A 26,991-nucleotide genomic window follows, 5' to 3' on the forward strand; every position below is an offset into this window, starting at 1 on the left:
TGTGTAGTAAAAGGAAGTCCGTCTCTTTCTAGAGAACCGGCTTTTTCGGCTCAACTCATTAAAGAGAGCTGGCTCTGAAACGACTCACTTGCTTTGATGCATTATATTATGAATTATTATGTTGTATAAAGAAGTTGAGAAAATAAAGGAAGTATAGGGATTCCCATCATGCATCATTCCATGGTAGTTGTGTAGTAAAAGGAAGTCCGTCGTTAAGCATCCAGTTAAGAAAAAAAGGAAGTACAGTAATCCCTCGGTTATCGCGGTTAATGGGGACCGAGACCACCCGCGAAAACTGAAAATCCGCGAAGTAGCCACCCCTTCAAAAAGGGTTAAAAAAACATATACAGGTATACAGTAAACCCCCCCGCCATTAAACCGAAGTGATCGCTGGCATGATGGCAAGGAGTTATTGGGTGACTCATCCAGAACTCCTCACACTGGAACTGAATGTATCAAAACATGACCCACAAGTGTAGCCATGTCTTACATCATCAATTTACACGGAATAGGACTGCGGCGAAACCACTACGAACCATTCAGTATGATTGTATTAACCGCTCTCAACCACATGCAGCCATCGCAGTGTATTTCGCCTGTTAACACTACCGGTTACATATTTAAAATGAAAACAGTGGAAATGTGACATTTGATGAGCGTTTGTGAAGCGTTTTGGGAAACAACAGTTCAAAAAATGGTCTGTGTTCATTTTAATGAAAGTGAAAGAGCTACTTTCTGACAATAACAACATACTTTAGCTAGCGGCATCGAACGGCTTTTACAACAAATCCACGAAACCGCACACAATTAGCCGTGTTTAGGTAGTACAAACAACCGCTCGCTTTTGGTATAATAAAGTCAAATTTGAGATGAAATGTGACAGAGAATATACTTACGTCGCGTCACCGAGTTACCAGATGATAAACTGAGCGCCACATAAGAAGGGGGTGAGGTGGGAGGAGTTGAAGGAGAGGGGGGGTGAGCAAAGCGGTAACTCACCATGACTAAGCAATGTGTCGGGGCCTCCTCCTCCCCTTCACAATAAGAGTGTCCACACCGTGTCCTCAGTTGACATAAGCTCGTGCTTGCTCAAGTCAATAAATGCTTTTATTGAGAAGGTATGTTTTTTAGACCCGCCAAGCACTGAACCCGCGAAAGTGGAACCGCGAACTAGCGAGAAAACACAAAAACATGAAAAAAGACAGGTTTATGGTTATCCCTTTAATCAGTATATTACTAACAATAATTTAATGCAGAAAATTAGTAAGAAAATAAGAATAAGAAAGAATAAGAAACATTTCTACTTAATTCGATTTGCATGTATTTTTTCCTTCTACAGTGAACGTCCAAGCTACCGTAAATTCCGGACTATAAGCCGCTACTTTTTTCCCAAACCTTCAACCCTGCGGCTTATTCAGTGATGCGGCCAATTTATGTCATTTTTCTAACAGCCGCCAGCGGCGCTCGAGTACAAAAGATAAGATTTAGACCGGTGGAATATATGCGTCGAGGAAGACTGCAACTTCTTAGCTTGTGCACAAATTAAATTAGCGTAGACATATCCTCATCATGCAAATTGCCAAAAGAAAGGTACATGACGTAACTTTCAAGCTAAAAGAAAAAGAGCAGTCTAATAAAGAAGGAAACAGAGCTCCTCCACGTAAACTTTACTTTGCGAGCGTGTATGACAAATGTTCATATGACAAAGTCTCTTTCCCATACTGGGGAAGACGACTTTGATGATGTCAGTTATGAGGAGGAAGATGAGGACGGTTTACCATGGTTTCTACAAGTACGGTATGTTTTTTTTAACAGAGCCGTTTACTGTGTTGCTAGTAGCGTTTTGCTACCCTTCACAGGCACGGTTTGGGATGAAAGTTATAATATTATAATTAAAGCTTTGAAAACTCTCTCGGTGTACCGTCTTTCTTTGTAAATATGTGTAACCGATGTATAATATGTATTTGCACCTGTATATTTTTGTAATGTATTTATTTGAGACACTTATTCTGATATGTTTTGCAAATTAAAAAAGAGGGGCGGAGCAAACGCGGGCTGACGGGAAGTGGGGTAAAGGTGAGTGAGACCTGTTGTCGCGGCAGACAATAGTGGATATATATTTTTCCCACCCTTACCTTTGAAAATATAGACTTTTTTTCCTTGGATTAGTTTCAACAGGTACCCGGACTCTGCAGTTCTGCATCAAACGTCAGGTACCGATATCATTTTCTGTTCATTCTGCCGGCTGTGGTTTTGGGTCTGTGTACTTTATATTCAGTTACAATCGCGGGACTCAAAGCCGGGTTTGGGCTAATTTTGTGATTGTGTTACATGTTCAAATGTGGGCGCATGCGGCTTATGTACAGGTGCGGCTTGTGTAAGTACGAAACCGGTTTTCCTCTTAAAATGTGGTGGGTGCGGCTTATAATCAGGTGCGCTCTATAGTCCGGAATTTAACTTAATTTTTGAACTTTTTTTATAATAAAACTCATTCATGTCGAGCAACTCAGTATCCCACAACAAAATGTTAATTAACAATATATGTGATATAACGAAACACATGTACAATATAACATGTTAAACGACATAAATAAATGACAAATTGCTCGATATCGTTTTATCGGTTTGTCGTTGTTGCTTTCGATAACCTGCTGTAATGCTTTATTTTCTCCCAATCCTCAGATAAGCCGGGTTCAGTGGAACTGAGCTGCGGGGCCGGCCCCAGCCATGTGGTCTTGGAGCCGGGTTCCCCCCTCACCCTGGACTGCAACCTGGGGGCCAGCGACACGCCCCTCAACATCACCTGGTTGCACCAAGGCCGGCCCCTTCCTTCGGAAGAGAGCGCCGCAAGGAGGCAGGTCGCCGGGCATTCGCTCGTCTTGCTGCTTTCCCCTGAGAGTGGAGCGCCCCCTGAGGGTCTGGAGGGGGGTTACAGCTGCGTGAGCACCAGCACTCATGGAGCCTTGACCAGCCGGACTGTCGATGTGCGACTCGCCAGTAAGTGGCCATCTTTAAAGCAGGGGTGTTAAGCTCATTTGAGCTCGGGGGACATGTGGTAGAAAATAAACTCTATGGGGGACGGACTCGTAGATAAGAGACAAAGAGAGAGGGCGGGGGACTGAGAGAAACAGAGAAAGAGAGAGATACAGAGAAAGGAAGTGGGAAGAAAAAGGGTAAACTGTGAAAGAGAGAAAACGAGAAAGACAAAAAAGAGAAGAAACATTGAGAGGAAAAGGGAGAGAAACGGAGAAATTGAAAAAAGAGAGAGAGTTAATGAGAGATAAAGAGTAGGAAAGGGAGAGAAGAGAAAGGAGGTGGGAAGAAAAAGAGTAAACTGAAAAAGAGAAAACGAGAAAGACAAAAAGAGGAGAAAAATTGAGAGGAGAAGGGACAGACATGGAGAAATCGAAAAGAGGGAGAGAGATAATGAGAGATAAAGAGTAGGAAAGGGAGAGAAGAGAAAAAAATAATGCAAGAAGAGAAGAAAAAGAGGCAAATATAGAAAGAAAGAGAAAGTGAGAAAAGTAGAGAAAGGGAGAGAGGAAATGGAAAAGGGACAGAAAGAGGCAAAGAAAGGTAGAAAAGAGAGAGGGAGAGAAGAGAAAAAAAGAGGGGAAGAGAGAGAGAAAAAAGAGAAAGTAGTTTGCAATAATCTGTGCTATGTGCAGCCCTTTGAGACTCTTTGTGAAAAAAAGCTATACAGGGTAGGGTTACTTAACTGGATTACTTTCAATTACTTTTGGATGACTCCAATACCAAATATGCTAATAAAGGACAAAAGAAACTAAATATGAATAAAATGATGACTCACAACACGTGGTAAGCTTTCTCTCCTGGCTTTGATCTCTTTGATCTCCGGCAAAACTAACAAAAAATGTGACAGAAACAAAATGAAAATAAATCCAAACAGCTTGCCAACATCATTTTTGCCGTTCCATGTATTCCGTTACTCCCCAAGCCTGCACAAAATTTAGTCATTTTATTCATATTTAGCTTCCTTTTTTCCTTTTCTCTCTTTTCTCTTTCTCTCTTCATACCCTTCGCGCTTTCTTTTCTCTTTTCTCTCCTTCTGTCTTTCTATTTCTCTTTGGATTTTTTTCTTCCTCTCCCTTTCTTTTCCCCCTCTCTCACGACTTTTTATCTTTTGTTTCTCACGCTCTCTCCCTCTCTCTCCCTTTCTTTCTTTGTCCCGCCCTCTCTCCTTTTCCCTCCCTCTTTCTCTTATTTCTTTATCTCTCTTTTTCTTTCTCTTTAATCTACTCGTCCGGCCCCCGACGGAATGTTTGTTCTATTGTGTGGCCCCCGAGTTCAAATGAGTTTGACACCCCTGATTTAACACCTAAACCAATATGCCGGTGTTTCTCACGCTCAAGAAGTCAAAGAAAATAATTGGAATATACCAAATATATATATATATTTTTTTCTACAGAATTATAGATTTTAATGCAAAAAAACATTTACTATTTCCTCACATTTTGCATGTTTAAGAATTTCGAAATAGCTTTTTAGGTAGAAAAGTGCTGCTGTCTCTAGTGGTGGGAACACAGCGTTGCACTACCGGCCCAAATGCATTAAAAAAAATGTTATCTCCAAGCCAGATGTACCGACTCGCAAGCCATATGTTCCCGACTGCTACGTTAAAATATGGAAGTGTTGGGACTGCGGCAAATGTTCGGAACACTAGATTGCATCTGATAACAAAGGCATTCTTGAACTGATTCAGTGCCATAGGTTTCTCTCAAATGGGATGTTCTGGTGCCAGCCAATTTTTGCCGTTTTGACTCATTTTAGATGGCCTACAGAACATTTAGATCCGTAGCTAAATAATAATAATAATAATAATTTCCTTTGTATTGTCATTCTTTGTAACAATGTACACAGAACGAAATGTCGATACACCTGACCCGTTGTAGCGAGCCGATGCAGCCGCAGCCAACAGAGGGCGCCGCCATTTTATGCTGGGTTGGGTTAGGGTTTCTTTAACTGGATTACTTTCAATGACTTTTGGATTATTCCTATTCCAAATATGCTAATAAAAGACAAAATAAACTAAATATGAATAGAATGATGACTCACAACACGTGGTAAGCTTTCTCTCCTGGCTTTGATCTCTTTGATCCCCGGTAAAACTAACATAAAATGCGACAGAAACAAAATGAAAATCAATGCAAACAGCTTGCCAACATCATTTTTTGCGGTTCCGTGTATTTCGTTACTCCCCAAGCCTGCACAAAATTTGGTAATTGTATTCCTATTTAGTTTCTTTTGTTTTTTATTAGCATATTTGGTATTGGAGTAATCCAAAAGTAATTGAAAGTAATCCCAACCCTGGTCGCGGGGGTGCTGGAGCCCATCCCAGCAATCATCGGGCAATGGGCAGGGGACACCCTGGACTGGTTGCCAGCCAATCGCAAGGCACACGGGGACAGACAACTTGCTCGCTAATTCACACCTAGGGACAATTTGGACCGGCCAATCCACCTGAAATGCATGTTTTTGGAATGTGGGAGGAAACCGGAGTGCCCGGAGGAAACCCACACAAGCACGGGGAGAACATACAAACTCAGCACAGGTAGGTTGGTAGCTGGATTTGAACCCACACAGGAGGTTCCCAAGACATCAGAACTGTGCCGCACACGCGCTAACCACTGCGCCGCCGTGCCCCAAAAGAAACTAAATATGAATAAAATGATGACTCACAACATGTGGTAAGCTTTCTCTCCTGGCTTTTATCTCTTTGATCTCCGGCAAAACTAACATAAAATGCGACAGAAAGAAAATGAAAATAAATGCAAACAGCTTGCCAACATCATTTTTGCCGTTCCATGTATTCCGTTACTCCCCAAGCCTGCACAAAATTGAGTCATTTTATTCATATTTAGTTTATTTTGTCTTTTATTAGCATATTTGGTATTGGAGTAATCCAAAAGTAATTAAAGGCAATCAAGTGAAGGAACCCTACCCAACCCTGGCTTTATGCAGTGTTCTGGTTTGCCCGCGTCCCTGCTAGACCTAAGATTTATGGCCCGAGCCCGAACCCGAACCCGAACCCGAGGCAATTTCGGGCCGGGTCGGGCCTGAAATGTCAGTCATACGATCGGGTCGGGTCGGGTTCGGTCCTGCTTTTTTTTTTTTTTTTTTTTTTTTTTTTTTTTTTAATTAATTAATAATTATAAATATATGTTCATTAAAAATATATACTTAAACTATGTATGGATACTAGACCAAGGAATACTTGTTATAAAATAAATAATTTGGATAAAACGGAGAAGGAGCTGTAATTGCTATTTAACGGAGCCAGAGCATGCTCTGTGCACGTGACGTGAATGCTGTCCTTGTAGTGGGTTGTACATAATTCACCCACGGAACCATTGTTTAGTTAGCGAGTTCCTAGGGGGACTCTTAATTCAGCCGGTTCTAGCGACTCCCGTGTTTGTTTTGTAATTGCAAGTTTACATGTCATTAAAGCAGCTCCCGTTGGCACCTTTGTTTGGCACTCCGCCTACGACTCCCGTCTCTGCTCGCTACATCCTCTTAATAATCTTCCCCTCCGCAAATTCGCATGATTTTGGCCTGGTATCCCCGATATGGAGTCGGACCAACAAGAAGTGAAAGATGAACTAAAGAGAGGAGAACTGACAAGGAAAACACACTCTGGTAAGAGTGAACTGTGGAGCACTTTCAAATTGATCGTCGAAAATGATACAGACACTTGCGTTGGCTTCGCTGTGTGTCAATTTGACACTCAGCGAAGCCAACGCTAGAATCTTAAGGACGTACTGCTGCTGTGGATTATGGCCCAATGATCAAGTCGTCAAAATGACGGACGCTCTTAAATGTTTACGCCGCCTCTAAAAAAAAAAACCTTCAATGACAGATTGTCGCTTAATGTAACATTTGCAGTGCAGACACAGAAATATAAAAGATGTAAATGTTTATACAGTTTTTTTTAACTTAGGCCTAGATGTTGTAACAAAAGGCAGAGTTTAATTTGTTATCATAAATCACCCCTCCTTATAAATAAAATATGTAATTTCGGGCTCCCCTCGGGCCGGGCCAGCAAATCCAGTTAATTAGTCGGGCTCGGTCCGGGTCGGGTTTAATACCCCTCGGGCCTGCGTCGGGCTCGGGTGCTTTTTTTTGGCCCGATCTTACCTCTAGTCCCTGCGTCCTAGAAGCATTATTTTTGCTGGGGACGCATCGTGTCAAATCAACGTGTGTCCCCGGGACGCAACTTTTTTGACACGGAATCATTTTTTAAACAAAGATTTACCGCACTCCAAACCTTTCGTCAGGCAGATCCACCATTCTTGTTTTGGTCTCGCGGTTCGAGTTTTCGTCTGCACGCCGATCTCCAGTTCGAGTTGTGTAGTGAAAGTCCGTCTCTTTTAAGAGAACCGGCTTTTTCGGCTCAACTCATTAAAGAGCCGGCTCTCCAACGGCTCACTTGCTTTGATGCATTATATTACAAATGATGATGTTGTATAAAGAAATTAAGAAAAAAAGGAAGTATAAAAGGAGAAAATGAAAAAAGACAGGTTTGCGTTATCCCTTTAATCAGTATATTACCAACAATAATTTAATGCAGAAAATGAATTCATAATTTGAATAAGAAAATGTATTATTCTACTTAATTATATGTGCATGTATTTTTTCCTTCTACAGTGAACGTCCAAGCGACTTCATTTTTTAACTTTTTTTATAATAAACCTCATTCATGTCGAGCAACTCAGTTGCAAGAGTTTTCCGTTTTTTGTGCGGTGAGGGTTTAGGGCGGTAATGGCTCCGGGGAAGAAACTGTCTCTGAGTCTGTTTGTTTTGGTTTTATGTGACCTTTAGCGCTTGCCGGAAGGCAGCAGGTAAGAGAGGTGGTGGCCGGGGTGAGAAAAGTCCTTGATGATGTTTTCTGCTCTGCTGAGGTAGCGAGAGCAGGCAATGTCCTCCAGACTGGGCAGAGAGGAACCGACGATTTTCTGGGCTGTTTTGATGACCCTCTGGAGCGTTTTCCTATCTGTTGCTGTGCACCCAGCATACCACACCGTAATGCAGTATGTTAGAATGCTCTCCACTGTGGCTTTGTAAAAGGACACCTGCAGCTGCTGTTTTAGATGATTTTTACTGAGCACTCTCAGGAAATGTAGTCGCTGCTGGGCCTTCCCTACCACCGCTCTGGTGTCTTTAGACCAGGAGAGGTCGTCGGAGATGTGCACACCCAGAAATTTGCACACTCTCTACACAGACTCCTTTTATGATGAGTGGTGCTGGATTCCTGCCATTCCGTTTGAAGTCCAGTATCAGTTCTTTTGTTTTTCTGGTGTTAAGTATGAGGTGGTTTTTCGAACACCACGTTGACAGTGACTCCACCTCATCCCTGTACGCCGCCTCGTCCCCTTCAGAGATGAGGCCGATCAAGGTGGTATCCTCGACGAACTTAATGATTGTGTTTGTGAGGTGGGTCAGTGAGCAGTCGGTCGGAGGTGTAGAGGGATTTTTTTTAAGGGTTATTGTTCTATCTTCGTTATTCATTATCCAATATCCGTTATCGGTCAGTTCATAATATGCTACAAAGCCTAGGACCTGGGACACTTACTCTCAGCCAAAAGGCCAAGCTAAGGTCCTAGCCCTAAAGCCTTGCTGCGATCATTGCGAATGCACCGTTCCCGGAGGTACTGCAATACCGGGCCGATGCGTGGAGTGGACAGAGCAAGCTCTTATTCCATCTCCGGATTGCAAAAATCAAAGATATCTTAGCTGTAATTTCCTCAATTAAGTCAGACCCTGTCCCTGGCATTTAGTCCATGCTCCCTGGGACGTATTATCCATTATGAGGTATACAAATTCAGAACCATAGGGGGCTCAGTGCACAACCTTGGGGGGAGCCAGTGCTCAGTGTTAGGGTGGGATAGACGCGATTTAAGGGTGGGAGAGACGTGGTTAGTCGTGGTTTCACTTTTCGCAGGGGGGTTCTGGCACTTATTAATCGCAATAACAGAGGGATTACTGTATATGTTGAAACATCTCCCACCTGATTTTGTTATTCCCATTCTAATCTACATTGTTGTTCACATTCCTGTGCGCAACACTCTGGAGGAAAATCGACGAGGCGGGTGGCTCTCATAATGTGTTTTTACAGATGGGACGTGAGATACATTGCTTTTTCCTTCAGCCAGCAATGAGTAGCGCATCCGCTCAATGTCAATGTTAAAGCACTTCAGTGCCGACCTCTCGATGCGCTTATCAAATCTCCCTCCATAGAAGCCCCGCCACTGATTTAATTCAAACACCGTACGCACACAGAGTGAAGGTCACTGGTAATGGTCTCAGAAACCATTACTTTTACCATGACTACTCTCTACTCAGGGTGGGCGGATTGATACCAATAGTGATATTATCAATACGAAGGAGATACTCGGACTGGATCGATACTATTGTCCTGGGAAGTAGGGCAGTCCTTCTCTGTCTCACTCAGCACCCTCAGCCAGTCTCTAAGTCAGGGGTCGGGAACGTTTTTGACTCAAAGAGCCATAAAAGCAAAATATATTCATTTTATTTTGGGAAAGAGCCACACCATATATTATGAGACAAATTTACTAAATTGCTAAACCCGCACCCCAGACAAAAGCTTAGTCTTCAGCAGTGTTCTGGTTTGCCCGCGTCCCTGCGTCCTAGACGCATTATTTTTGCTGGGGACGCATCGTGTCAAATCAACGTGCGTCCCCGGGACGCAACTTTTTTGACACGAAAGTGTCATTATCATTTTTTAACAAAGATTTACCGCACTCCAAACCTTTCGTCAGGCAGATCCGCCATTGTTGTTTTGGTCTCGCTGTTCGAGTTTTCGTCTGCACGCTGATCCCGATTTCGAGTTGTGTAGTGAAAGTCCGTCTCTTTTTAGAGAACTGGCCTTTTCGGCTCAACTCATTAAAGAGCCGGCTCTCAAACGGCTCACTCGCTTTGATGCATTATAATAATAATAATAATAATAATAATAATTTCCTTTGTATTGTCATTCTTTGTAACAATGTACACAGAACGAAATGTCGATACACCTGACCCGTTGTAGCGAGCCGATGCAGCCGCAGCCAACAGAGGGCGCCGCCATATTACCAATTAGGTATGAGTCGGCCGAGGCGCGAACCAGCGACCTCCCAGTCTCAAAGCGGGCACACTACCATCTAGGCTACTGATACGAATCATGATGTTGTATAAAGAAGTTAAGAAAAAAATGAAGTATAAAAGGAGAACATGAAAAAAGACTGGTTTGGATCCCTTTTAATCAGTTTATCACCAACAATAATAATAAAGGTTCGTTGACGGTCTGACAAAAGAAAAATGAGAGCACTGAGCTTAAACAGACGCAAAGCCAATCCGTCTATGAGCCGCAGCTGGCGCCACACGGGCGGGGCCAATTGGGCGCCATGGCAACCGTGACATTTACAAGCACTTCACCCAAGGTGAAAGCATGTTTTAATCTTTATTAAACACAACATTAAAATTGAGGCATTTTCAATTATTTCGAATACCCGTACCCTGATAACCAAGCAAAAAGTATCAGTATCGGATCGGTACTGACCAAAAGTACCCTGTGTTTACTTGGATCGGATTGATACCAAAATTCTCTGTTTCACCCGCCCCAACACCGTCCATTCATGAGAACGAAATCCCCCCACTTATCCCCCGCGCCCCTTATCCTCTGCCCCCGCCCGCCTTATTGTGACTCAAACAAGAGTTCCTTATAAATAGGCAAGTGACAGCTGAAAGAAGCACGGGGATCCCCAAAATGCACGGTCTCATTTTACACAAAGCTAATGACTCCATAAAGACAACCGCCTATGAGGCTTTCCTTGAAAGCCATCATTAAAACGATTGTTTCTGTACTCTTGTCACGTGAAAAGGCAAAGGACACCCGCGTGCAAGTTAATTTACAGGGTCAAGTCATTCTGTGCTAAATAAGATAGATAGATAGATGTCTAGATAGATAGATGGATAGATGTCTAGATAGATAGATAGATGTCTAGATAGATAGATAGATGTCTAGATAGATAGATGTCTAGATAGATGGATAGATAGATAGATGTCTAGATGGATAGATAGATAGATAGATATATAGATAGATAGATGTCTAGATAAATAGATAGATGTTTACATATATAGAAAGCTAGATGGATACATAGATAGATAGATAGATGGATAGATAGATGTCTAGATGAATAGATAGATAGATAGATAGATAGATAGATAGATGTCTAGATAGATGTATTTCTAGATAGATAGATGTCTAGATAGATGGATAGATATATGTCTAGATGGATAGATAGATGGATGGATGGATGTCTAGATAGATAGATGGATGGATGTCTAGATAGATAGATAGATGTATGTCTAGATAAATAGATAGATGTTTAGATGGATAGATAGATAGATGTCTAGATATCTAGATAGATGTTTAGATAGATATCTAGATAGATGGACAGATAGATAGATGTCTAGATAGACGGATAGATAGATGTCCAGATATCTAGATAGATGTTTGGATAGATATCTAGATAGATGGATAGAGAGATGTCTAGATAGATGGATAGATAGATAGATGTCTAGATGGATAGATAGATAGATATATAGATAGATAGATAGATGTCTAGATAAATAGATAGATTTTTACATATATAGAAAGCTAGATGGATACATAGATAGATAGATGGATAGATAGATGTCTAGATGGATAGATAGATGGATAGATAGATAGATGGGTGGATAGATGAATAGATGTCTAGATGTCTAGATATCTAGATGGATACATGGATAGATAGATAAATGGATAGATGTCTAGATGGGTGGATAGACAGATAGATAGATGTAGATGGATAGATAGATGTCTAGATAAATAGATAGATGTATTTCTAGATAGATAGATGTCTAGATAGATGGATAGATATATGTTTAGATGGATAGATAGATAGATAGATGGATGGATGTCTAGATAGATAGATGGATGGATGTCTAGATAGATAGATGGATGGATGTCTAGATAGATAGATAGATGTTTAGATGGATAGATAGACAGATGTCTAGATATCTAGATAGATGGATAGATAGATGTCTAGATATCTAGATAGATGTTTAGATAGATATCTAGATAGATGGATAGATAGATAGATGTCTAGATAGACGGATAGATAGATGTCGAGATATCTAGATAGATGTTTAGATAGATATCTAGATAGATGGATAGATAGATGGATAGATAGATGTCTAGATAGATGGATAGATAGATGTCTAGATATCTAGATAGATAGATGTCTAGATATCTAGATAGATGTTTAGATAGATATCTAGATAGATGGATAGATAGATGTCTAGATAGACGGATAGATAGATGTCGAGATATCTAGATAGATGGATAGATAGATGTCTAGATAGATGGATAGATAGATGGATAGATAGATGTCTAGATATCTAGATAGATGTTTAGATAGATGTCTAGATAGATGGATAGATGGATGGATAGATACATAGATAGATGTCTAGATGGATGGATAGATAGATAGATAGATAGATGGATACTTTATTCATCCCATTGGGAAATTCACACTTCCAGCAGTATCCTTGTGTTGAAAAATAAGATAAAAGATATAGAATACAAAAATACCCAATATAACGTGTTGATGTATAGTATTTAAATAGTGCCACGGAAAATACACACTGTGATAAAAATAGGGTAATATGCAAATGTGGGGGTGGTGTTTAATGTGGGCTTTTACTCCCCCAGGTGGAGTTAAAGAGCCTCATGGCATGGCTCCTCAGCCTGTCCGTGGAACAAGACTGTGACAGCAGTCTGTCGCTGAAGCTGTTTTTAATACGTATTAAGAAGCATTGTTAAGCGGTGCAGATAATGGATGGATCGATGGATTACGTGATACATCTATTTTTTTAGGCCAGCAGAGAATGCCCTGCAGGCCCTGATGGCCCACCATTGCTAAAACGGTCTTGAACAATTTAAAATAACAGTTATTTATGGGTACGAGCGGTCTTTGATCCCTGGCACAACACACACGAATTGAAAAAGACTTTGTGCTCTCACTGTTGTCAGCTAATCCTCCAAGTTATACATACACAGAAACCACTTGATTATAAGTATACTTCATGTGTTGACATGATGATGTAACAGCTGAAAGTTGAAGTTTATTCAGCTTGTCCTGCAAAGCTTGCCAATTCTGGAATTTTTTTTGTCAGGACCAGAACGGAAACAGGACCCACTCGCATAACGTTTCTCACTGTTTTATTGTAAAGACGGGAAAGGATTATTGAAATGTCATGATGAAATAATAAAACTGAATTAATAGAATTGAGGCTGGAGTAGATGTTCCATTGGGTAACAATACACAAAACATAGTCAACATCAACCGTAGACAGATCAAGTCAAAACATGTTTTTTTGTATAGCCCTTAATCACAAAGAGTCTCAAAGTGCGGCACAAACCACATATTATTGCAAACTAAGGAGTATTTTTGCACCATCCCCTGATCTAAAACCTACATGAGGGCAAGGAAAATCTCAAAAACCTCAAGTCAGGTCATGTCATGTTTATAAAAATAGCCCATAATCAAAAGGAGTCTCAAAGGGCTGCACAGACCACAGATTATTGCAAACTACAGACTATTATGACACCATCCCCTGATCTAAAACCTACATGAGGGCAAGGAAAAACTCAAAACATCAAGTCAAGTCAAGTCGTGTTAATTTGTATAGCCCTTTATTACAAAGACTCTCAAAGGGCTGCACAAACCACATACTATTGCAAACTAAGGACTATCATTGCACCATCCTCTGATCTGAAACCTACATGAGGACAAGGAAAAACTCAAAAACCTCAAGTCAAGTCAAGTTGTGTTTATTTGTATGGCCCTTTATCACAAAGCGTCTCAAAGGGCTGCGAAGACCCCACATTATTGCGAACCACATACTATTATGACACCATCCCCTGATCTAAAACCTACATGAGGGCAAGGGAAAACTCAAAAACCTCAAGTCAAGTCATGTTTATTTGTATAGCCCTTAATCACAAGGAGTCAAGTCAAGTTGTGTTTATTTGTTTAGCCCTTTATCACAAAGAATCTCAAAGGGCTACACAGACCACAGACCATTGCAAAGTAAGGACTATTATTGCACCATCCCCTGATCTAAAACCTACATGAGGGCAAGGAAAAACTCAAAAACCTCAAGTCAAGTCAAGTCATGTTAATATGTGACACCCTTAATCACAAGGAGTCTCAAAGGGCTGCACAGACCACAGATTATTGCAAACTAAGGACATATATTGCACCATCCCCTGATCTGAAACCTACATGAGGACAAGGAAAAACTCAAAAACCTCAAGTCAAGTCAAGTTATGTTTATATGTATAGCCCTTGATCACAAAGGGTCTCAAAGGGCTGCGAAGACCACAGATTATTGCAAACCACATACTATTATGACACCATCCCCTGATCTAAAACCTACATGAGGGCAAGGAAAAACTCAAAAACGTCAAGTCAAGTCATGTTAATTTGTGACGCCCTTAATCACAAGGAGTCTCAAAGGGCTGCACAGACCACATTTTATTGCAAAATACAGATTATTATGACACCCTCCCCTGATCTAAAATCTTCATGAGGGCAAGGAGTTTATTTGTAAAGCCCTCAATCTCAATAAATCAAGTCAAGTTGTGTTTATTTGTATAGCCCTTTAACACAAAGACTCTCAAAGGGCTGCGAAGACCACAGATTATTGCAAACCACATACTATTATTACACCATCCCCTGATCTAAAACCTACATGCGGGCAAGGAAAAACTCAAAAACCTCAACATGAGGAAAACAAAGGAACCTTGAGAAGGGACCGCACTTGAGGTAATCCCCCTTCCAGGATGACCGGGCTGCAATGCATTAACAAAAAAGGAAATTAAAAACAAACTATAAAAGAAATAAAATATAATATAAAAAACATAAAATAATAAAGCTAATATTAACAATTGCTCAAGTCGCCCAAGGCAGCAACGGTGATGTGACTCAATTCTAGTGAGTGTTTGCACAAGGGCCACATGCAAGCCAAAATACTTTTTCTCTCACCCCTGCTGGAACGGGGTCAAAGGTAAAGACACCCCCGCCCCCATAAACCCTGATATCGCTCGATGCTTCCCCCTGGTGCTTCCCATTGGGAAGCGTTCCCTCCTGCGTGTGAAAGTGCCAAGCTGTGAACACTGGAACGCTGCCAACAAATTCCGGCTAAAGAGACAAAGTAATCCCGCCACGCCGGATTAAATCCCACAGCTTTGTCCCAATCACGACGTTTAACTCCGCTCGCTGGAGAGGAAACTTTTCCTCAGACACAAAGAAAGGTGGACGATTTGTCGTGTCCGGCATGGTCGCCGTGGCAACCGGCTGGCCCCGCCCCCTGGGCAACAGCTGAAGCAGATCGCCTAATTTGCGCGTTTGCTTCTTAAGGGAGGTTTGGGGTTTTGCGGGTGCTGGCTCATTGCATTTTCTGTTTTGCATTTTCCGTCTGCATTTCCCGTTCTGTTTTGCTCTGTCCTGTTTTGTTTGAGTCGGAAGAAACCTGTGTTTGCACGTTTTTTGTTAAAGCCTGTTTGTTCTGTCTTGTCCCTGAGTTTTGGACGACTTTATTTCGGTAAATAAAAGTTTTGATTTTCAACGCAATTGAGTTCTCCCTTCCTGCCTCCTGCCTCCGTTCTGGTCCGGTCCACCACGTGACACGATTACTATTTGTTGGACACTTCGTTTTGAAAAATGATGTTTCGGGAACGTGTATCCAAAAGTCAATGATCCCTGAGTGCATGATTAACATTTTGTTTCAAAAAAGAAAATGTCTCATTTTATCTACAAGGAAGATGAAGTAAATATTTAGAACACACCAGTTTTATCAACAAAACAAGGTATTTGATATATTTACCTGGATTTCTTCTGTCATGATTACCGTAAATTCCGGACTATAAGCCGTTACTTTTTTCCCTAACTTTCAACCCTGCGGCTTATTCAGGGTTTATATAATTTTTCTAACAGCCGCTAGCGGCGCTCGAGTGTTGCTACCATTAACTGCCCTGTCAAAGCTATATTATTATTATTAAAGCTTTGAAAACTCTCTCGGTGTACCGTCTTTCTTCGTAAATATGTGTAACCATAAATAATATGTATTTGCAACTGTATATTTTTGTAATGTATTTATTTGTATTTATTTTAGACACTTATTGTGATATGTTTTGCACGGGTGAACGAAAAATGAGGGGCGGAACAAATGCGGGGTGCCGAGTTTAAGTGGGGACCGCTAAAGGTGAGGGACAGACAAGGAAAGAAGAGGGTTAAAGAAAAAGGAGTTGCGTGAGTAAATGTGCTCATCTGATATATATTTCCCACCCTTACCTTCGGAAATATACACTTTTTTCCTTGGGTTACTTTCAACGGGACCTGGACTCCGCAGGTCTGCATCAAACCTTAAGTACCGGTATCATTTTCCGTTCATTTTGCCGGCTGTGATTTTTGGACCGTGGACTTTAATGAAGGACATTTAGTTTCAATTGCGGGACTTGAAGTTGGCTTTGGGTTAATTTTGTGTTTGTGTTACATGTTTAAATGTGGGCGCATGCGGCTTGTATACAGGTGCGGCTTGTGTATGTACGAAATCGGTTTTCCTCTTAAAATGTGGTGGGTGCGGCTTATAATCAGGTGCGCTCTATAGTACGGAATTTACTGTACTGATGTGACTCAGCATTGCCCGCTCATTTGGCGCCAACCGCCGCGGGTTCTACTTGGCTCCCTGTCACTATTTGAACCCAGTCCTGTCTGCCCCCTGTTGTCAGTCCGTCTGCGAACCTCAGTGTATACTGGGCAAGCGTTTTTCGACCCTGACTCCCACCCGTCCCCTTTTGCTCCCGCCTGTCTCCGGCTACGACCTGTTTTGATCCTGACCCAGTCTGCATTCCCGTCCCGGCTTATGACTTTTTACGTCTACCGTCTCGTTCTGGCTTATGACTTGTTTCCGACCCTGACCATGCTGTGCTCTCCCAGTCCCGGCTACCGACCAGTTTTTCTGTCCCTGACCCTGCCATCGCTCGCTACAGGAGATCCACTTCCGTGTTCGGATCACAATCCGAGTACGAGAGCGATTTGCTTCCCGTGTCCAGCAAACACCGGATTTATCTTTCCTTCAATAAAACTTGTGGTAAACGCTACAATATTGGGTCCTGTTTCCGTTCTGCTCTTGACAACTTCATGAGCAACTATTAATCACAGTAGTCCCTCGCATATCACGGTTAATGGGGACCGGAACCCTCTGCGAAAGGTTAAAATCAGCAAAGTAGCGTTGCACCTTTATAAAAACCTCAGAGGGTTACCTCAAGAGAGAGAGAGAGAAAATCAAGTGAGATAAGAAGCAAAGGAGATAAATAAAATGAGAGACAGATAAAGAGAGAAAGGGGGAGAGAGAGAGGAAGCAACAAAGAGCGGTAAAAGAGAAACAGAGAGAACGATCATGAGAGATGAAGAAAGAAAGAACACTACAAGGGAGATAAGAAGCAAAGGAGAGAAATACGATGAGAGACAGATAGAGAGAGAGAGAGAGAGAGAGATGAAGCAACAAAGAGAGGTAAAAGAGAAACAGAGAGAACGATCATGAGAGAGATGAAGAAAGAAAGGACAGAATCAACGAAGATCAGAAGCGAAGGAGAGAAAAAAAATGAGTCAGAGAGAGAGGGGGATAGGGGGAAAGAGGGAAAGATACAGAGAGAGTGAAAGATAGAAAGGGAAAGAGGGAGAGATACAGAGAGGGATAGAGAAAGAAAGGGAAAGAGGGAGAGAGACAAAGAGATGGAGAGAGAGAGAGGTTTGTACATCCCCTACATATTGGTTGTCTGTCATTGACAGCTCCCCTATAGAAATGAACATTTTCCTTCCTTCTCATACGTCACTTGAAAATTCAATTCATGAAATAAAGAAAAGATTTAGAAATAGAAAAAAAAAAAATCCAATTCTACCTTTCCAAGGCTTCCATTAATAATAGCGCGTGGCGAGTATCGGCACTGCCGGAAAGGGATCGGAGATAATTGCACGGTGTCACTCTTCGCGTCCCTAGCATGGGAAAAATCCCGAAAGGTAGTGCCAGACTCCCAGTTAACGATTCCACACACCTTTTCTTTCCTCAGGTCTTTCTTCCTTCCGTCAGCATCCTTCACCGCAGACGGTGCCTTCCGGGGGGGTTGCTCGCCTGGAGTGCCGGATCGATGGCGTGCCCACACCTGTAATTACTTGGGAAAAGGACAAAGTCGCCGTCCCCCAGGACACAAGGTGACTCACTTCCCATCCTTTTTCTACCTTTCATTTCTTCTCTTTTCTCCCTATTACCGTAATTCCCGGACTATAAGGCGCAACCCAAAATAACAAACTTTACGTTACTTTAACTGGATTACTTTCAATGACTTTTGGATGACTCCAATACCAAATATGCTAATAAAAGACAAAAGAAACTAAATATGAATAAAATGATGACTCACAACACGTGGTAAGCTTTCTCCCCTGGCTTTGATCTCTTTGATCTCCGGCAAAACGAACATCAAATGCGACAGAAACAAAATCAAAATAAATCCAAACATCTTGCCAACGTTACTCCCCAAGCCTGCCCAACATTTTGTCGTTTTATTCATATTTACCGTAAATTCCGGACTATAGAGCGCACCTGATTATAAGCCGCACCCACCACATTTTAAGAGGATAACCGCCTTTGTACTCACACAAGGCGCACCTGTATATAAGCCGCATGCGCCCACATTAAAACATTTAACACGATCACAAATTTAACCCAAACCCGACTTTGAGTCCCGTGAGTGTAACTGAATGTAAAGTACACATTCCAAAAATCACAGCCTGCAAAATGTACGGAAAATTATACCGGTACTTAAGGTTTGATGCAGACCTGCAGAGTCCGGGTCCCGTTGAAAATAATCCAATGAAAAAATATGTATATTTCCAAAGGTAAGGGTGGGAAAAATATATATCCACTATTCTCCACAAACACATCTCACCTTTACTCCACTTCCCATCAGCCCCCGTTGTATTTGCCCCTTCTTTTTTATTTGCCCGTGGAAAACATATCAGAATAAGTCTCTAAAATAAATACATTCCAATAATATACAGTTGCAAATACATACTATACATGGTTACACGGGCAGCACGGCGGCACAGTTCATGTCATGGGAACCTGTCGTGGGTTCAAATCCAGCTCCAGACTTCCTGTGCGGAGTTTGTATGTTCTCCCCGTGCTTGAGTGGGTTTCCTCTGGGCACTCCGGTTTCCTCCCACGTTCCAAAAACATGCATTTCAGGTGGATTGGCCGGTCCAAATTGTCCCTAGGTGTGAATGAGCGTTTGAGTTGTCTGTCCCCGTGTGCCCTGCGATTGGCTGGCAACCAGTTCAGGGTGTCCCCTGCCCACTGCCTGGAGATGGCTGGGATGGGCTCCAGCCCCCCCGCGACCCTAATGAGGATAAGCGGTACGGCTAATGAGATGAGATGAGACATGGTTACACGTATTTACAAAAATATATTCCACCGGTCTAAATCTTACCTTTCGTACTCCAGCGCTGCTGGCGGCTGTTAGAAAAAATGCATAAATTGGCCACATCACTGAATAAGCCGCAGGGTTGAAAGTTTGGTAAAAAAGTAGCGGCTTATAGTCCAGAATTTACGGTAGTTTCTTTTGTCTTTTATTAGCATATTTGGTATTGGAGTCATCCAAAAGTAATTGAAAGTAATCCAGTTAAAGGTGTCAAACAGGCGGCCCGCGGGCCAGATCAGGTCCGCTATGGGATTGAATCTGGCCCGCGAGACAACACTCAGAGAAGCACAAGAGAAAAATGAGCTGCAGGTTGAAATGTGTCAACTTAATGTTGCCAAAGCCAGGTTTCTCGAACAAAGACACTGTACTTGTATTTCTTTCTCTCTCTCTCTCTTTTCCACCCCTTCTCTCCCACTCTCTGTCTCTGTCTGTTTCACTTTCTATGTCTCTCTTTTTCTCTTCATTTGTTGCCCTTTGTCTCTTTCTCTCTCTGTGTCTTTTACCTATTTTGCTCTAACTTCCTCTTTTCCTTTTCTCTCTTTTCTCTTTCTCTCTTCCTACCCTCCCACTCTCTATGTCTCTCTTTTTCTCTTCCTTTGTTGCTCTTTGTCTCTTTCTCTCTCTGTGTCTTTTTAACCTCTTTTGCTCTAACTTTCTTTTTTCCTTTTCTCTCTTTTCTCTTTTTCTCTTCCTACCCTCCCACTCTGTCTCTTTCACTCTCTATGTCTCTCTTTTTCTCTTCCTTTGTTGCTCTTTGTCTCTTTCTCTCTCTGTGTCTTTTTAGCCTCTTTTCCTCTAACTTTCTTTTTTGCTTTTCTCTCTTTTCTCTTTTTCTCTTCCTACCCTCCCACTCTGTGTCTCTTTCACTCTCTATGTCTCTCTTTTTCTCTTCCTTTGTTGCTCTTTGTCTCTTTCTCTCTGTCTTTTTAACTTATTTTGCTCTAACTTCCTTTTTTCCCTTTCTCTCTTTTTCTCTTCCTACCCTCACACTCTCTGTCTCCCCTTTACTCTCTATGTCTCTCTTTTTCTCTTCCTTTGTTGCTCTCTGTCTCTTTCTCTCTGTCCTTTTAACCCATTTTGCTCTAACTTCCTTTTTTCCTTTTCTCTCTTTTCTCCTTCTCTCTTCCTACCCTTTGCGCTTTCTTTTCTCTTCTCTCCTTCTGTCTTTCTATTTCTCTTTGGATTTCTTTCTCCCTCTCCCTTTCTTTCCCCCTCTCTCACGACTTTTTATCTTTTGTTTCTCACGCTCTCTCTCTCTCTCTTTCTCTTTGTCCCGCCCTCTCTCCTTTTTCTGCTGATTTGTTCCACAGAAGCACAATTGATACATCAATAAATTGCAGCAGTCTAGACTGCAAATGATCCACTTTTATAAAGGGGGCGTGCGTGTGAATGTCATCTGGTGGAACGATCGCAGTCAGACGATTCCGAGTGATGCATGCTGGTCATTTGGCTAAAACTCCATTAACGTACCTTGTTTCTATTTTTTTTTTTTGTTCTTGTTAATTAATGACAAATCGGTAATGCATCACGTTTTCTATTAATTTTCTTGAAGTGGGGTGGGAGGAATTTATTGCTGAGCTTGTGCAACGACCTTGGTCTTTGAGTTAATTCGGTGAAGTGGTTTTTACTGTTTACTGAAGATAACACATATAAGACTTATATCTTATTTTGTGATTAAGTTGTTTACATCGCTTTTTATTCTTGTTTTGGAAATTTCCGAAGTGACGGCAGCTACTAAACATTTTTTTGCAAAAAAGAAAAAAAAAAATACACTGTTAGAAGTTAAATCATTCTCTATTCAGTGGTTAGCGCTTGTGCGGCACAGTTCATGTCATGGGAACCTGTCGTGGGTTCAAATCCAGCTCCAGACTTCCTGTGCGGAGTTTGTATGTTCTCCCCGTGCTTGCGTGGGTTTCCTCCGGGCACTCCGGTTTCCTCCCACATTCCAAAAAACATGCATTTCAGGTGAATTGGCCGGTCCAAATTGTCCCTAGGTGTGAATGAGCGAGTGAATTGTCTGTCCCCGTGTGCCCTGCAATTGGCTGGCAACCAGTTCAGGGTGTCCCCTGCCCACTGCCCGGAGATGGCTGGGATGGGCTCCAGCCCCCCTGCCGCGACCCTAATGAGGATAAGCAGTACGGCTAATGAGATGAGATTAGAGAAGCTAAATATGAATAAAATGATGACTCACAACACGTGGTAAGCTTTCTCTCCTGGCTTTGATCTCTTTGATCTCCTGCAAAACGAACATAAAATGCGACAGAAACAAAATGAAAATAAATCCAAACAGCTTGCCAACATCATTTTTGCCGTTCCATGTATTCCGTTACTTCCCAAGCCTGCACAAAAGTTTGTATTTTCATTCATATTTAGTTTCTTTTGTCTTTTATTAGCATATTTGGTATTGGAGTAATCCAAAGTAATTGAAAGTAATCCAGTTAAAGAACAGGTGTCAAACAGGCGGTCCGCGGGCCAGATCAGGTCCGCTAAGGGATTGAATCCGGCCCGCGAGACAACACTCAGAGAAGCGCAAGAGAAAAACAAGCTGCAGGTTGAAATATGTCCACTTGATGTTGCCAAAGCCAGGTGCCTCAAACAAAGAGCAAAGACACTGTACTTGTATCTCTCTCTCTCTCTCTCTCTCTCTCTCTCTCTCTCTCTCTCTCTCTCTCTCTCTCTCTCTCTCTCTCTCCTTTCCATCCCTTTTCTCCCACTCTTTCTCTCTTTCACTCTCTGTGTCTCTCTTTTTCTCTTCGTTGCTTGCTCTTTGTTTCTTTCTCTCTCTGTGTCTTTTTAACTTCCATTGCTCAAACTTCCTGTTTTCCTTCTCTCCCTTTTCTCTTTCTCTCTTCCTACCCTTTGCGCTTTCTTTTCTCTTTTCTCTCCTTCTGTCTTTCTATTTCTCTTTTGATTACTTTCTTCCTCTCCCTTTCTTTTTCCCCTCTTTCACGACTTTTTATCTCTTTTGTTTCTCACACTCTCTCCCTTTTTTCTTTCTTTATCCTGCCTTCTCTCCTTTTCCCTCCCTCTTTCTCTTATTTCTTTATCTCTCTTTTTCTTTCTCTTTAATCTACTAGTCCGGCCCCCGACAGAATTGTTGTTCTATCGTGTGGCCCCCGAGTTCAAATGAGTTTGCCCCCCCCCGAGTTAAAGTAACCCTACCCAACCCTGAAAAGACACAGCCTTAAAGGCACATCACGTCTTCCAACTCGTCTTCACCGAGTCGGCGTTGTCACTCAAAACGTCATATCGTCACGTCATGAAAGAGTTGGCTTACTTTCTATGAAGTCACCATCTTTGATTTTTGCATTTCGGAGATGGAATATGAGCTTGCTCTGTCCACTCCACGCATCGGCCCGGTATTGCAGTACCTCCGGGAACGATGCATTCGCAATGATCGCAGCATGGCTTTAGGACTAGGACCTTAGCTTGGCCTTTTGGCTGAGAGTAAGTGTCCCGGCTCCTAGGCTTTGTAGCGTATTATGAACTGACCGATAACGGATAATGGATAATGAATAACGAAGATAGATCAATAACCCTTAAAAACCCCAAAAACCCCCCGCACAGAACGTCTGGAACAAAGGCGAGCGACTCAACCGGAATCCCGCCGGCTCACTCAGCGCAGCATCTTGTTTGTATTCGGGTTCTGACTCCCGTCTGTCATCTGTTTGGAACAGGTTCATTTCCCTTCCCAACGGCGTGCTCCAGATTCTGGAGGTCACCGAGGACGATGAGGGCGCCTACCGTTGCGTGGCATCCAACTCTGCCGGGAGGAACATCAGTCACCAGTCCCGGCTCACCGTCACCGCAGGTCGGTCTGGCAAAATAGGATTACGTTGTGGCACTTAAAGGTACAGTCCGTTCGATTTGACCACTAGATGTCACTGCATCGTATGGTGCAACTGAAAACAAGTTCGGAAACACAACAGATTTGAGGAATGAGGGCTCGGGGCAATGCTTGTAAATGTTTGAAATTTCTCGACAGATTTTCTTAGAAATGATGCCGATGCTGCTCTCTCGTGGTTTTGCTTTGCCATTGCATTTCTTCTATCCTCGTGGTTGACTGCATCTGGCATTAGTTTGTCATTGTCCCCTACAGATCACGCCCAAGAGGACAGGTGCATGCTCCACCTACCTAAACAGATATGTAGGATTACGTATCCATTATTTATGCAAAACATGGGGTATTCAGGGATCAGAATTTTCCGCGGATCCGCGGATTTCCGCTGTTTTTGAATCCCAAAGGTCATTCCCGTAAATCGTCTAAATTCGATGAGAAAATATTTTGGGGGGGTGAGGTATGATACGTGACTGTTTCATCACCCCAAGTTAGCAGTTAGAGATCGCGAGAAAAATCAGCAAAAAGAAGCGCCGCGCATTAGATCTATAACACACAACAAATAGATCGACTCCTACCATTGGTCGATAGGTTCGCTGATAACCAATCAGCGGAGCTTTTGTTCAGAGCATTGGCTTTCTCAAACATGGCGCTCCTTCCGGTCTTTTCAAACAGTGAAATGAGTGTTTGAAAAAGTAAATATGAAAATACTAAGAAAAGAAGACGAGGCTTTTGTCTCCGAGATTGATAAAGGAATCAAGAATAAATTTAAGTGGTCATGGCTGGAGAAGACTGTCGCAGACTGACATGTATTTTCTTTAAGCATGTTCAGTTTGTGCATTCTATTTTCAAATTAATGATGAATGGTTATTAATGTATATATTTTCATATATATTGTTGATTAGTAGCTACATACAAGGTCCATCTTCATCATCAAAACACAACAACAATGGTGATGGTTGTAACATTGTAATCCCCCAATCGTTTTAAACATCTTAAAACTGAAAAAAATACATGGTTTCTGTTTTGTTGGATTTAATCCATTCTAGTGCAATTTTCACATAGCAAATAAGTTAAATGCTGTTGGCTGAAAATGAAAAGCTCCATTCTGATCCCTGGGTAGTGCTTACCAGTGAAGAACTTCCTGCAACTGAAAATGTAGGCTACATATTGTCACAAGCCAGAAACGGAGAAAGGACCCAATAGCGATCGTTTAACTCAGTTTTATCGAAAAAGAGAGCAGTGCTTGCTTCCGAGATCCGATGATCGTTGGTAACGGGTAGCTGATGGCAGGAACGTGGAAGTGGCACTTCCGTGCAATGTTCCCTGTAATTTTCCTTACGGGTCTGAGCGTTCGCACAAAGTCGGTGAGCAACGCTTGAAACAACAGTGAGCAACCATAATCCCAAGTGTGGCAAGATAATTCATGATCAAACATGTCCAAAACTTGACATCAAGTTACATGTTGCTGAGTTTCCGGCAATGCAAAATTATTTTTCTCTTTTGAATGAATTGACTCGTGTAGGTTGTACGGCCTACAAACGTCGTTTGCTCTTATAATTCTCTCACAAGATATATGTTTTCCGTGTTTTTTTCTCCTTTTTTTTAATTCCTTTAAAAAAAATCTCATTGTGTTTATTTTTTCCGAGCTGTTACTTTTTTCTTTTTGTTCTCTGTTTACTTTTTTACCTATATTTCTTTATTTTCTTTTTTTTCTGTTTTTTTTTCTAAATTTTTCCTTCTTTTTTTCTCTTCCTTTTGTTTCTTTTTTTCTCAGCTTTTCACCCTTTTTCATTTTGGTATTTTTTTCTTTTTTGTTCTATTCCCCCCTTTCTTTAAGTCATTTTGTGCATAATTTTACATAATATTTGGTCATGTTGGGATTAAAGAAGCCAAAACAAGCTGAACAGCCGTTTAGGATCCGGTTCCTTTTAGTGAGCCGAGCCGAAGAAGCCGGTTCTCGACAAAATCTACTAACTTTACTCATCTTCGTTCTACTGCATTTAGGACACAACGTCAGGGGAACCTGTGTATTTTTACCTTCATGCACTGTAACTTTGACTTAAGTTGTTTCTTAATTAGTAATTTTGAGCCCTCATTTTTGTGCGCTGGCTAGATTTTATTGTGAAATGAAATGAAATGTAATGATCTGCATTTATATAGCACTTTTCAAGTCAATGACTTCCCAAAGCGCTTTACAATGTGCTCCACATTTCCCAATAGCGGCCTTGCAGCCATGTAAGGCGCTAACCTGCTTATTGGGGGTATTAGGGGTTCAGTGTCTTACCCAAGGACACTTCGACATGTAACACGGACGAGCCGGGATTCGAACTGGGATCTCTTGATCCCAAGACGAGCGCTCTGCCTCCAGAGCTACTGCCGCCCCCAAAATGTCGATACACCTGACCCGTTGTAGCGAGCCGATGCAGCCGCAGCCAACAGAGGGGCGCCGCCATTTTACCAATGTTATAAGTCTTAGGTATGACTCGGCCGAGGCGCGAACCAGCGACCTCCCAGTCTCAAAGCGGGCGCCCTACCATCTAGGCTACTGAGCTACTGCGCTGACAATGTGCAAGCAGTGCGCAATTGCGCACGCGTGCAGCTTAGAGGGAACGCTGCTTCCGTGTCGAGCTGGGATAGTCGTGGGTGGCAGGAAAGCTGGTCAGTAGCCGGGACAGGGGAGCAAGGGCGGTAATCGAGTCCAGAAAAAAGGTCGGCAACAAGTATCAGGCAAGAAACAGGGCAAAACAGGTCCATGGCCGGGACGGAAGAGCAGGGCAGAAACGGGTCCAGAAACAGGTCGGCAACAGGTAACAGGCAGGAGAAAAACAGAGCAGGAGATTGTCGGAGGGTACGGTGCTTGCCTAGCAAAAGCGTAGGTTCGCAGGACGGTCTGACAGCTTCCTCTTGGAAGCCGGGGGTTTAAAAAGAGTCAGCGGTCAAGGCTGGTGCCCCGAATCAGCAATCATGACAGAAACACACAAGGAAGAATACAGAGTGACCAAAACGCACCATTTCACTTCTCATTTTTCTGTCCAGCCTTTTAGGAGTTTTAGTGTATCCAAACTGTAATCTCCACATTTCCAGTATAAAGTCACAGTTAACCTGTGAGTCGAGTAGTAGTTGAGCTGGAAGTCTAGTAGCAGTTTAGATTTGAGTGGAGCAGAAGTTCAGCTGTGAGTTGACTAGAAGTTCAGCCTGACGTCGCTTAACAGGTTAGCTTTTACCTGAGTTGTAGTTCAGCTTTGAGTATTATAGCAATTCAGCGATTATTTTTTTTTAGAATAGAATAGAAGAAGAATAGAATAGAATATACATTTATTGTCATTGTTACAAGATGGGTTGAACATATTGTGACAACGAAATTGGGCATGGCACTCCAGGTTCACATTTAACAGTGAGGATAAAAGAAAACAAAGAAGAAAATGTTATACAAAGAAGATACGGTAAGCAGTGCAGCTTTGAGTCATGTGGAAATTCAGCAGTGAGTTCTTCAGCAGTTCAGCTTTGAACCAAGCAGCAGTTAAGTTACGATTTGAGTAGTAGTTCAGCT

The 26,991-nt window shown here is 42.1% G+C and overlaps 1 protein-coding gene and 2 pseudogenes across 1 annotated transcript in view; 2 read left to right on the forward strand and 1 right to left on the reverse strand.

The window, feature by feature from the left end:
• The window catches only part of igdcc4 (immunoglobulin superfamily, DCC subclass, member 4), a 156,841-nt gene that overhangs the window by 54,919 nt on the left and 74,931 nt on the right, over positions 1-26,991 (forward strand). Inside the window, 3 exon segments of the mRNA XM_088333509.1 lie at positions 2,683-2,997; positions 18,194-18,335; positions 23,278-23,411. Coding sequence (XP_088189635.1) covers positions 2,683-2,997; positions 18,194-18,335; positions 23,278-23,411 — 591 coding nt within the window.
• LOC148366704 (U2 spliceosomal RNA) lies at positions 8,645-8,758 on the reverse strand (annotated as a pseudogene).
• LOC148366705 (U2 spliceosomal RNA) lies at positions 22,897-22,986 on the forward strand (annotated as a pseudogene).

The sequence above is a fragment of the Urocampus carinirostris genome, chromosome 4 (genome assembly GCF_059441175.1).
Source record: "Urocampus carinirostris isolate Australia breed hairy pipefish chromosome 4, RoL_Ucar_1.0, whole genome shotgun sequence".
NCBI lineage: Eukaryota > Metazoa > Chordata > Actinopteri > Syngnathiformes > Syngnathidae > Urocampus > Urocampus carinirostris.